Genomic DNA, 13,851 nt, shown 5'->3' on the forward strand with positions numbered 1-13,851 from the left:
ATGACCATTATATCTACTACTGTGGACAGGAATCCCTCAGAAGAAATGGAGTAGCCATCATGGTCAACAAAAGAGTTCAAAATGCAGTACTTGGATGCAATCTCAAAAACGACAGAATGATCTCTGTTCGTTTCCAAGGTAAACCATTCAACATCACAGTAATCCAAGTCTATGCCCCAACCTGTAATGCTGAAGAAGCTGAAGTTGAACGGTTCTATGAAGACCTACAAGACCTTTTAGAACTAACACCCAAAAAAGATGTCCTTTTCATTATAGGGGACTGGAATGCAAAAGTAGGAAGTCAAGAAACACCTGGAGTAACAGGCAAATTTGGCCTTGGAATACAGAATGAAGCAGGGCAAAGACTAATAGAGTTTTGCCAAGAAAATGCACTGGTCATAGCAAACACCCTCTTCCAACAACACAAGAGAAGACTCTGCACATGGACATCACCAGATGGTCAACACCGAAATCAGATTGATTATATTCTTTGCAGCCAAAGATGGAGAAACTCTATACAGTCAACAAAAACAAGACCGGGAGCTGACTGTGGCTCAGATCATGAACTCCTTATTGCCAAATTCAGACTGAAATTGAAGAAAGTAGGGAAAACCACTAGACCATTCAGGCATGACCTAAATCAAATCCCTTATGATTATACAGTGGAAGTGAGAAATAGATTTAAGGGCCTAGATCTGATAGATAGAGTGCCTGATGAACTATGGAATGAGGTTCATGACATTGTACAGGAGACAGGGATCAAGACCATCCCCATGGAAAAGAAATGCAAAAAAGCAAAATGGCTTTCTGGGGAGGCTTTACAAATAGCTGTGAAAAGAAGAGAAGCGAAAAGCAAAGGAGAAAAGGAAAGACATAAGCATCTGAATGCAGAGTTCCAAAGAATAGCAAGAAGAGATAAGAAAGCCTTCCTCAGTGATCAATGCAAAAAACTAGAGGAAAACAGAATGGGAAAGACTAGAGATCTCGTCAAGAAAATTAGAGATACCAAGGGAACATTTCATGCAAAGATGGGCTCGATAAAGGACAGAAATGGTATGGACCTAACAGAAGCAGAAGATATTAAGAAGAGGTGGCAAGAATACACAGAAGAACTGTACAAAAAAGATCTTCACACCCCAGATAATCACGATGGTGTGATCACTCACCTAGAGCCAGATATCCTGGAATGTGAAGTCAAGTGGGCCTTAGAAAGCATCACTATGAACAAAGCTAGTGGAGGTGATGGAATTCCAGTTGAGCTATTTCAAATCCTGAAAGACAATGCTGTGAAAGTGCTGCACTCAATATGCCAGCAAATTTTGGAAAACTCAGCAGTGGCCACAGGACTGGACAAGGTCAGTTTTCATTTCAATCCCAAAGAAAGGCAATGCCAAAGAAGGCTCTAACTACCGCTCAATTGCACTCATCTCACATGCTAGTAAAGTAATGTTCAAAATTCTCCAAGCCAGGCTTCAGCAATACGTGAACTGTGAACTTCCAGATGTTCAGGCTGGTTTTATAAAAGGCAGAGGAAGCAGAGATCAAATTGCCAATATCCGCTGGATCATGGAAAAAGCAAGACAGTTCCAGAAAAACATCTATTTCTTCTTTATTGACTATGCCAAAGCCTTTGACTGTGTGGATCACAATAAACTGTGGAAAATTCTGAAAGAGATGGGAATACCAGACCACCTGACCTGCCTCTTGAGAAGTCTGTATGCAGGTCAGGAAGCAACAGTTAGAACTGGACATGGAACAACAGAATGCTTCCAAATAGGAAAAGGAGTACATCAAGGCTGTATATTGTCACCCTGCTTATTTAACTTATATGCAGGGTACATCATGAGAAACGCTGGGCTGGAAGAAGCATGCCCTGGAATCAAGATTGCCGGGAGAAATCTCAATAACCTCAGATATGCAGATGACACCACCCTTATGGCAGAAAGTGAAGAGGAACTAAAAAGCCTCCTGATGAAAGTGAAAGTGGAGAGTGAAAAAGTTGGCTTAAAGCTCAACATTCAGAAAACAAAGATCATGGCATCTGGTCCCATCACTTCATGGAAAATAGATGGGGAAACAGTGGAAACAGTGTCAGACTTTATTTTGGGGGGCTCCCAAATTACTGCAGATTGTGACTGCAGCCATGAAATTAAAAGATGGTTACTCCTTGGAAGAAAAGTTATGACCAACATAGATAGCATATTGAAAAGCAGAGACATTACTTTGCCAACAAAGGTCCGTCTAGTCAAGGCTATTGTTTTGCCAGTGGTCATGTATGGATGTGAAAGTTGGACTGTGAAGAAAGCTGAGCACCGAAGAATTGATGCTTTTGAACTGTGGTGTTGGAGAAGACTCTTGAGAGTCCCTTGGACTGCAAGGAGATACAGCCATTCCATTCTAAAGGAGATCAGCCCTGGGATTTCTTTGGAAGGAATGATGCTGAAACTGAAACTCCACTACTTTGGCCACCTCATGCGAAGTGTTGACTCATTGGAAAAGATCCTGATGCTGGGAGGGATTGGGGGCAGGAGGAGAAGGGGGCGACAGAGGATGAGATGGCTGGATGGCATCACTGACTCGATGGACGTGAATCTGAGTAAACTCCAGGAGTTGGTGATGGACAGGGAGGCCTGGCGTGCTGTGATTCATGGAGTCGCAAAGAGTCGGACATGACTGAGCGACTGAACTGAACTGAAACATATTTCATTGATAATGATGTTAGTGTATAGCTGAAAATGATGCATTTATTTATTAAAAAATTTTGTGGTTTGATTTATTCTCTTGAGAAATAGAATAAAATGTTGCTTTATAACAATACCTGCCCCTTCAAAGAGATATCTAGATGTCATATTCATATGTAGCACCCATTTTTTGTTTTTTATTTATCATTTTAAAAAATTTATTTATTTTAAGTGGAGGGTAATTGCTTTACAATGTTGTGTTGGTTTCTGCCATACATCCATATGAGTCAGTCGTAGGTATGCATGTTACCCCTCCCTCTTGAACCTTCCTGCCAACTCCCATCCCATCCCACCCCTCTAAGTTGTCATAGGTCATCAGGTTTGAGCTCCCTGCCTCATACAGCAAATCCCCACTGGTTATCTGTTTGACATATGGTAATTGTAAACGTGAATGTATACACATTGTAAATGTACATATGTTCTGATGCCATTCTCTCAGTCTGTCCCACCCTTTCCTTCCTCCACTGTGTCTACAAGTCTGTTCTCTATGTCTGCACTGAAAATGAAAGTGCAAGTCGCTCAGTCGTGTCCGACTCTTTGCGACTCCATGGACTCCCTGCCAGCCTCCTCTGTCCATGGGATTTTCCAGGCAAGAACACTGGAGTGGGTAGCCTTTCCCTTCTCCAGGGGATCCTCCCAACCCAGGGTTCAAAGCCAGGTCTCCAGCATTGAGGTCAGATCTTTACCACCTGAGCCTCCGGGGAAGCCCTCCAGGTCAGTCTCCACTGCTGTCCTGCAAACTGGGTCATCAGCACCATCTTTCTAGATCCCATACATATGCATTAATATAGGAGATTTGTGTTTCTCCTTCTGACTTCACTGTGTATAACAGGCTCCAGGTTCATCCAACTCATTAGAACTAACTCAAATGTGTTCCTTTACATGACTGAGTAATACTCCATTGTGTATATGTGCCACAACTTCTTTATCCATTCATCTGTCAATGGATATCTAGGTTGCTTCCATGTCCTAGCTATTGTAAACAGTGCTGCAATGAACATTGGGGTACATGTGTCTTTTTCAGTTATGGTTTCCTCAGAGTATATGACCAATAGTGTGATTGTTGGGTTACATGGTAGTTTTATTCCTAGTTTTTTAAAGAATCTCCATACTATTCTCCGTACTGGGCTATATCAATTTACATTCCCACCAACAATGCAAGCATCCATTTTTTAATGTCTGATTTTAAAGCTGATTCATTCATTAATCCTTAAAATAAGATAATTCAAAAATATCAACAAAAGTCATAGCCCTCATTTATAAAGAATTTTCATGAGTTAAGCAGTGTGTCATATTAATCTTCACAAAACTCTTATAAACTGCTTACTGTATCTTTTACTTTAAAAATTTTCAGCTTTATTGAGGTATTCAATATAATTGATATGTAAAACTGTACGATATTTAAAGTATACACTGTGGTGACTTTATATACATACATTGTGAAAGGATTCTCCAATCTGGTTAATGAAAAATTCATGCATTTGAAACCTTCCTCTTTCCTTTTTTTCTGTAACACATGTACTCTGATGATTTTCTTTCTCGCTTAGGTTGTCGTACTGCTCCGACAGATTTAGTTTTCATCTTGGATGGCTCTTACAGTGTTGGCCCAGAAAACTTTGAAATAGTGAAAAAGTGGCTTGTCAATATCACAAAGAACTTTGACATAGGACCGAAGTTTATTCAGGTTGGGGTGGTTCAGTACAGTGACTACCCTGTCCTGGAGATCCCCCTGGGGAGCCATGAATCGGGAGAGAACTTGATGGCAGCCATGGAGTCAATACATTACTTGGGAGGAAACACACGGACTGGAAAGGCCATCCAGTTTGCCCTTGATTACCTTTTTGCCAAGTCCGCACGGTTTCTGACTAAGATCGCAGTAGTCCTTACGGATGGGAAATCCCAAGATGAAGTCAAGGATGCTGCAGAAGCAGCAAGAGACAGTAGAATAACATTGTTCGCCATTGGTGTTGGGTCAGAAACAGAAGAGGCAGAACTTAGAGCTATTGCCAACAAGCCTTCATCCACCTATGTGTTTTATGTGGAAGACTACATTGCAATATCCAAAATAAGGGAGGTGATGAAGCAGAAACTTTGTGAAGGTAAGCCTTAATATAATGTGGAAACAAGTAAGAATGACAATCTCTTACAGTTTTGTATAACCTGTTCTTTTACAGTGGGGGAGATGGTTTTATTCAATGTCAGATGAGTTAGGTCAGAACTGAAGTGAGCACACATTTCTATGTTAGAGTTATTCTGGATAAACTTTGTTTTTGGGAACAATTGCTTTCTTGTAAAATCTATAGTTGGAGGATATTATATTTTGTGATTTTTGTGTGTGTGTGTGTGTGTTTCTTTCAGATACAATGTGTTTATTGTGGAGGTTAGATAAAGTTAAGATACATAAAGAATGAAAATATATGTAAATCATGTATGATTATATCACTCCTGTTAGCAAGGTTTCTGCCTTTTCCATTCTAGTCTTTTTTTTTTTTTTACAGTTTCATTTTTTATTGAACTTACATAAAATAATATTTTACTCATTCAAGTTACACAAATTCTCAAAAAATATGAAATAAATTTTTTTATTTTACCTAGGAAAGCTTTAATATTCTGTACAAAGTTCATAAAAGCTATCAATTCTTATTCAATTATGTGCTCATTAATTAGATATAATTTAGAATTAATCATGAATTAATTATGCATTTATATATCAATTATGCACACAGTTGTATATATCAACATATACAGTCAGTCATTTCAGTTTCTCAGTTGTGTCAAACTCTTTGCAACCTCATGGACTGCAGCATGCTAGACTTTCCTGTCCATCACTAACTTCCAGAGCTTGTTCAAACTCATGTCCATCAAGTCACTGATGTCATCCAACCATCTCATCCTCTGTCATCCCCTTCTTGTGCTGCCTTCAATCTTTACAAGCATCAGGGTCTTTTCCAATGAGTCAGTTTCTCACCTCAGGTGGCCAAAGTATTGGAGTTTCAGCTTCAGCATCAGTCCTTCCAATAAATATTCAGGACTAATTTCCTTTAGGATGGACTGGTTTCATCTCCTTACAGTCCAAGGGACTCTTAAGAGTCTTCTCCAACACCACAGTTCAAAAGCATTCTTCAGTGCTCAGAAAGCTGAGCTCTAGTCTTTTTTGATTTCAGAGTGTTTGAGAGTTTATTCATGTGCCTGAATAAGGATGTGGTGCGTGTGTGTGTGTGTGCGTGCATGCTTATTCAGTTGTGTCTGACTGGTTGTGATCCCATGGACTGTAGCCTGCCAAGCTCCTCGGTCCATGGGATTCTCCAGGCAAGAATATTGGAGTGGGTAGCCATTCCCTTCTCCGGGGAATCTTTCCAATCCAAAGATCAAACCCAAGTTTCCTGTATTGCAAGTGAATTCTTTATTGTCTGAGCCACCTGGAAAGACTGTCTAAATAAGGATAATATTGTATAAGTAATTTCATACTCTCTTTTCATATTATTTATACTATGTTACTATATGTATGATTTTAAACTATTAATATTATAGCATATAATCTTTTAAGATTATTTAAATTTTCTCCATTTTTGTATAGTTGGTTTATTCCTAAGTTTTTCTAATACAAATAACTGAATATTCCTGTACCTAATTGTGAATGGGGATTAAAGAAAACAGAAAACAAATATCAAATTACTAACATTTTTAAAACTTTTGAAGAGTCTTAAAAATTTCACTTAAGAAAAACAAACTCCTACCAGCAATGAGGAAACCTTTGAAAATATAGTGCTTGCTAGTCTATTAATTATGTTTACATCATTCCATTAAATACTGGAGTTTATTAAGTTTACATCATCCCATAAAATATAGGAAAGTTCCAATTTTTGTAAATATTAAACCTGTAGGAGTACAGACATGCTTGTGTTTAAGTTATTTGGGGGGAGAATAATTTATTCATATCATTTATTTTTAATATTATAGGCATTTAATGTGCCATCTACCTAAAATCATATTCATGCAAATGGAAATGTTTTTTCCCAGTTTACCTACCAAAAAATCCAAAAATTGTTTGGTTCACTTTTGATAGAAAAATTTCTACATGATTGTGACTTAGAAAACAACTTAATTTCTTTATTTTCTTTGTATTTGAGGGGACTGTGGTAAAGAAAAACACTTCAAAGCTTTTTAGATTATCTACTATTTTAAGAAACCACTACAAAACAAAGAGCATAGAAAATTAAGTATTTTCTATAATAAAACTTTTAAAAAGGTACTAATAAGTAAATACAAATGCTCAGTACAGTTATTCTTTTTATGAGTCTCTAACAGTAAGACTGTGTTGACTTTTATTGTGTTGAACAGGTCAAAGGAATTGAGATTTTTAATGTGTTATTGGATTAGTTAGAAATCTTTCACTTTGAAGTTAGGTATGCTGCTGCTACTGCTGCTAAGTCGCTTCAGTCGTGTCCGACTCTATGCGACCCCTGAGACAGCAGCCCACCAGGCTCCCCCGTCCCTGGGATTCTCCAGGCAAGAACACTGGAGTGGGTTGCCATTTCCTTCTCCAATGCATCAAAGTGAAAAGTGAAAGGGAAGTCGCTCAGTCGTGTCCAACTCTTTGTGACCCCATGGACTGCAGCCTACCAGGCTCCTCCTCCTTCCAGTTAGGAAGTTAGGTATACTTCATTATTAAAATAAACTTTCCATGGTAAAATTACGCTTACCATTCATTTTAATCCTAAAATATAAATTTGATTAAATATGTCTGTTAAGTATTTGCTTCATAGACTTTTCCTGAAGATCTGTATTTTGATAAATGCATTCTCTGTATTTAAATTTTTAAAAATACACATGAAAGAGTAGCTGTGTGTAAAGGGGTAAAGCTTCTTTCAGCTAAAATGTCTGATCTGTAAAAAAAAAATCAAATTTGAAATCTTGCCAAATATTTCTTCATCCACACTCAGAAAAAGAATGTAAGTAATGTCTGTGTCTATTCAGTTCACATATTCACTGTACAATAGACATCTTTTAAAATGTACATTTTGAAGTTGTACTTGTGGAAGATATGAGTTTTTTTGCACTTGACATTTCATACTGTATTACACAGTGTGATTAATGCACTAAATTAATGCACTGCTATATTGCAGCAGCCTCAAATTATATATATTAATTAACATTATATATGTTAGATTATTTGACTAGCTCACCTTTTTTTTGACAGTTAACTTCTATTTTGTGGTGTTTAGCATATAGAGTTGTTCCCTTTTATATTCTACTGTTGTTGATCCAGGATGAACAAAATATTATCCAACTCTTTGTTCCCGCATAGATTATTTCATATTCATGAATCTACTGTTTCCTTGAAGATGTATTGTTCAATATGTTCCTTATTTCAAGACCACCTAAAAGTGATGAAAAATGATTTCTTTATTTATCAGAGAGTATTTCTTTCAACTTGGGCTTAGTTTGTCCTTTTTTAGTTCTTTGACTTGTAAAGGTAGGCTGTTTATTTAGGTCTTTATTATTTTTATTGCTATGAATGTCCTTCTGAGTCCTGCTTTTGCTGCATCCCATATGTTTTGGTATGTAGTATTTTATGGTTTGTTTGTATAAGATATCTTCTGTCAAATAAGTCAAATCCTTATTTGACTTAAGGATTGTTCAAGAGTGTATTAATTTCCATGTATTTGTGAATTTTCCAGTTTTCCTCCTGGCATATTAATGAAAAATATTAAAATAAAATTATTTTAATATCATTCAGTTGTGGTTGGAAAATATACCTGGTATGATTTCAATCTTCTTAAATTTGTGAAGGCTTATTTATTTATTTATTTTTAACCTAATGTATTACCTATCCTGGAGACTGTTTCATCTGTACTTGAGAAGAACGTGTATTCTGGTGCTGTGGCCATGATGGGGGTAGGCAGTGTGTTCTATATATGTCTATTAGATTCATTTGGCCTAGAATGTTGTTCTTTTGTTGACCTTCCATCTGAATATTCTGCTGCTGCTGCTGCTGCTAAGTCGCTTCAGTCGTGTCTGACTCTGTGTGACCCCATAGACAGCAGCCCACCAGGCTCCCCTGTCCCTGGGATTCTCCAGGCAAGAACACTGGAGTGGGTTGCTGTTTACTTCTCCAATGCTTGAAAGTGAAGAGTTAAGTGAAGTCGCTCAGTCGTGTCCAACTCTTCGTGACCCCATGGACTGTAGCCTACCAGGCTCCTGCATCCATGGGATTTTCCAGGCAAGAGTACTGGAGTGGGGTGCCATTGCCTTCTCTGCTGAATATTCTATTCATTATTTACTGGAACATTGAAATCCCTTACTGTTATTGGGTTGCTGTCAGTTTTGTCAATGTTTGCATCATATATTTGGGTGCTGTAATGTTGATTGCATATATATTTATAATTCGTATGTTTTACTGGCAAATTAACCAAAATATATATAAATTGGTTAATTTGCCAGTAAAACATATACACACACACACACGCACACACACACACACACACACACTGTCCTTCCTTGTCTCTTTTGAGAGATTTTTGACTTAAAGTCCATTTGTCACCATTTTTGTTCTCTTTGGTAAACTTTTGTATGGAGTATCTTTTTTCCATCCCTTTACCCCTTTACTTTTATCCTATGTGTGTCCTTAATTCTAAAGTAAATTTCTCGTAGACAGCATGAATAGTATTTTTTAAAATCCATTTAGCTACTCTATGCCTTTTATTGAGGATTTTAATTAATTCACATCTGAAGTAACTACTGATAGGGAATGATTTAATATAGTCATTTATAATTTTTTTTCTGACCTTTTTTTAGTTCCTCTTTTCTCTCTTCCTATTTTCTTTTGTGTTTTATTGATTTTTGTAGTGACATGCAAATTCCTTTTTAATTTACTTTTGTATGTTTTCTATAGGTTTTTTGGGGTTACTATGTGACACAGGCATGCCTACTCAGTCATTTCTGACTCTTTGCAACCCTACGGACTGTAGCACGCTAGTTTCCTCTGATATAGAAAACATCATATAGTTATATCAATCTATTTTAATAACTTCAAAACTCTATTTTTTGTTCTTTTCTGCCCCCTTTACACTTTTTTTAATTCATTTTAATTTTTTTAAATTTAATTTAATTTAATTTTTTACTTTACAATATTGTATTGGTTTTGCCATATATCAACATGAATCCACCACAGGTATACACGTGTTCCCCATCCTGAACCCTCCTCCCTCCTCCCTCCCCATACATACATACATACATACAGTGCACCAGCCCCAAGCATCCAGTATCGTGCATCGAACCTGGACTGGTGACTCGTTTCATATATGATATTATACATGTTTCAATGCCATTCTCCCAAATCATCCCACCCTCTCCGTCTCCCTCAGAGTCCAAAAGACTGTTCTATACATTAGTGTCTCTTTTGCTGTCTCGTATACAGGGTTATTGTTACCATCTTTCTAAATTCCATATATATGCGTTAGTGTACTGTATTGGTGTTTTTCTTTCTGGCTTACTTCACTCTGTATAATAGGCTCCAGTTTCATCCACCTCATTAGAACTGATTCAAATGTATTCTTTTTAATGGCTGAGTAATACTCCATTGTGTATATGTACCACAGCTTTCTTATCCATTCATCTGCCAATGGACATCTAGGTTGATTCCATGTCCTGGCTATTATGAACAGTGCTGCGATAAACACTGGGGTACACGTGTCTCTCCCTTCTGGTTTCCTCAGTGTGTATGCCAAGCAGTGGGATTGCTGGGTGATAAGGCAGTTCTATTTCCAGTTTTTTAAGGAATCTCCACACTGTTCTCCATAGTGGCTGTACTAGATTGCATTCCCACCAACAGTGTAAGAAGGTTCCCTTTTCTCCACACCCTCTCCAGCATTTATTGCTTGTAGACTTTTGGATCACAGCCATTCTGACTGGCGTGAAATGGTACCAGTCTTCACTGGTGTGAAGTGGTTTTGATTTGCATTTCTCTAATAATGAGTGATGTTGAGCATCTTTTCATGTGTTTGTTAGCCATTTGTATGTCTTCTTTGGAGAAATGTCTATTTAGTTCTTTGGCCCATTTTTTGATTGGGTCATTTGTTTTTCTGGAATTGAGCTGTAGGAGTTGTTTGTATATTTTTGAGATTAATTGTTTGTCAGTTGCTTCATTTGCTATTATTTTCTCCCATTCTGAAGGCTGTCTTTTCACCTTGCTTATAGTTTCCTTTGTTGTACAGAAGCTTTTAAGTTTAATTAGGTCCCATTTGTTTATTTTTGCTTTTATTTCCAATATTCTGGGAGGTGGGTCGTAGAGGATCCTGCTGTGATTTATGTCAGAGAGTGTTTTGCCTATGTTCTCCTCTAGGAGTTTTATAGTTTCTGGTCTTACGTTTAGATCTTTAATCCATTTTGAGTTTATTTTTGTGTATGGTGTTAGTAAGTGTTCTAGTTTTATTCTTTTACAAGTGGTTGACCAGTTTTCCCAGCACCATTTGTTAAAGAGATTGTCTTTTCTCCATTGTATATTCTTGCCTCCTTTGTCAAAGGATAAGGTGTCCATAGGTGTGTGGATTTATCTCTGGGCTTTCTATTTTGTTCCATTGATCTATATTTCTGTCTTTGTGCCAGTACCATACTGTCTTGATGACTATGGCTTTGTAGTAGAGCCTGAAGTCAGGCAGGTTGATTCCTCCAGTTCCATTCTTCTTTCTCAAGATTGCTTTGGCTATTCGAGGTTTTTTTGTATTTCCATACAAATTGTGAAATTATTTGTTCTAGCTCTGTGAAGAATACCGTTGGTAGCTTGATAGGGATTGCATTGAATCTATAAATTGCTTTGGGTAGTATACTCATTTTCACTATATTGATTCTTCCAATCCATGAACATGGTATATTTCTCCATCTATTAGTGTCCTCTTTGATTTCTTTCACCAGTGTTTTATAGTTTTCTATATATAGGTCTTTAGTTTCTTTAGGTAGATATATTCCTAAGTATTTTATTCTTTTTGTTGCAATGGTGAATGGAATTGTTTTCGTAATTTCTCTTTCTATTTTCTCATTATTAGTGTATAGGCATGCAAGGGATTTCTGTGTGTTGATTTTATATCCTGCAACTTTACTATATTCATTGATTAGTTCTAGTAATTTTCTGGTGGAGTCTTTAGGGTTTTCTATGTAGAGGATCATGTCATCTGCAAACAGTGAGAGTCTTACTTCTTCTTTTTGAATTTGGATTCCTTTTATTTCTTTTTCTGCTCTGATTGCTGTGGCCAAAACTTCCACACCCTTGTCTTGTTCCTGACTTTTGGGGAATAGCTTTCAATTTTTCACCATTGAGGATAATGTTTTTCCTGTGGGTTTGTCATATATAGCTTTTATTATGTTGAGGTATGTTCCTTCTATTCCTGCTTTCTGGAGAGTTATTTTTTTTAATCATAAATGGATGTTGAATTTTGTCAAAGGCTTTCTCCGCATCTATTGAGATAATCATATTGTTTTTATTTTTAAATTTGTTAATGTGATGTATTTCATTGATTGGTTTGCGGATGTTGAAGAATCCTTGCATCACTGGGATAAAGCCCACTTGGTCATGGTGTATGATCTTTTTAATGTGCTGTTGGATTCTGATTGCTAGAATTTTGTTAAGGATTTTTGCATCTGTGTTCATCAGTGATATTGGCCTGTAGTTTTCTTTTTTTGTGGCATCTTTGTCAGGTTTTGGTATTAGGGTGATGGTGGCCTCATAGAATGAGTTTGGAAGTTTACCTTCCTCTGCAATTTTCTGGAAGAGTTTGAGTAGGATAGGTGTTAGCTCCTCTCTAAATTTTTGGTAGAATTCAGCTGTGAAGCCATCTGGACCTGGGGTCTTGTTTGCTGGAAGATTTCTGATTACAGTTTCAATTTCCATGCTTGTGATGGGTCTGTTAAGATTTTCTATTTCTTCCTGGTCCAGTTTTGGAAAGTTGTACTTTTCTAAGAATTTAGAAAAGTTTAAACAAAAGAAATTTGTTCATTTCTTCCACGTTCTCCATTTTATTGGCATATAATTGCTGATAGTAGTCTCTTATGATCCTTTGTATTTCTGTGTTGTCTGTTGTGATCTCTCCATTTTCATTTCTAATTTTATTGGTTTGATTTTTCTCCCTTTGTTTCTTGATGAGTCTGGCTAATGGTTTGTCAATTTTATTTATCCTTTCAAAGAACCAGCTTCTGGCTTTGTTGATTTTTGCTATGGTCTCTTTTGTTTCTTTTGCATTTATTTGCATTTATTTATTTTCCCTAATTTTTAAGATCTCTTTCCTTCTACTAACCCTAGGGGTTCTTCATTTCCTCCTTTTCTAGTTGCTTTAGGTGTAGAGTTAGGTGATTTATTTGACTTTTTTCTTGTTTCTTGAGGTATGCCTGTATTGCTATGAACTTTCCCCTTAGGACTGCTTTTACAGTGTCCCACAGGTTTTGGGTTGTTGTGTTTTCATTTTCATTTGTTTCTATGAAAATTTTGATTTCTTTTTTGATTTCTTCTGTGATTTGTTGGTTATTCAGCAGCATGTTGTTCAGCCTCCATATGTTGGCATTTTTAATAGTTTTTCTCCTGTAATTGAGATCTAATCTTACTGCATTGTGGTCAGAAAAGATGCTTGGAATGACTTCAATTTTTTTGAATTTACCAAGGCTAGATTTATGGCCCAGGATGTGATCTATCCTGGAGAAGGTTCCATGTGCGCTTGAGAAAAAAGTGAAATTCATCGTTTTGGGGTGAAATGTCTTTATAGATATCAATTAGGTCTAACTGGTCTATTGTATCATTTAAAGTTTGTGATTCCTTGTTAATTTTCTGTTTAGTTGATCTATCCATAGGTGTGAGTGGGGTATTAAAGTCTCCCACTATTATTGTCTTATTGTTAATTTCCCCTTTCATACTTGTTAGCATTTGTCTTACATATTGCAGTGCTCCTATGTTGGGTGCATATATATTTATAATTGTTATATCTTCTTCTTGGATTGATCCTTTGATCATTATGTAGTGTCCTTCTTTGTCTCTTTTCACAGCTTTTGTTTTAAAGTCTTGTTTTAAAATCTATTTTATCTGATATGAGTATTGCTACTCCTGCTTCTTTTTTGGTCTCTATTT

At 36.7% G+C, this 13,851-nt stretch overlaps 1 protein-coding gene across 1 annotated transcript in view; it reads left to right on the plus strand.

Annotated features, from left to right (window-relative positions):
- Positions 1-13,851, plus strand: part of COL21A1 (collagen type XXI alpha 1 chain) — a 234,927-nt gene that overhangs the window by 71,372 nt on the left and 149,704 nt on the right. The window contains exon 3 of the mRNA XM_059880512.1: positions 4,289-4,840. Within this exon, the coding sequence (XP_059736495.1) occupies positions 4,289-4,840 (552 nt within the window). The remainder of the gene's footprint in view (positions 1-4,288; positions 4,841-13,851) is intronic.

This window comes from Bos taurus, chromosome 23 (assembly GCF_002263795.3).
Source record: "Bos taurus isolate L1 Dominette 01449 registration number 42190680 breed Hereford chromosome 23, ARS-UCD2.0, whole genome shotgun sequence".
NCBI lineage: Eukaryota > Metazoa > Chordata > Mammalia > Artiodactyla > Bovidae > Bos > Bos taurus.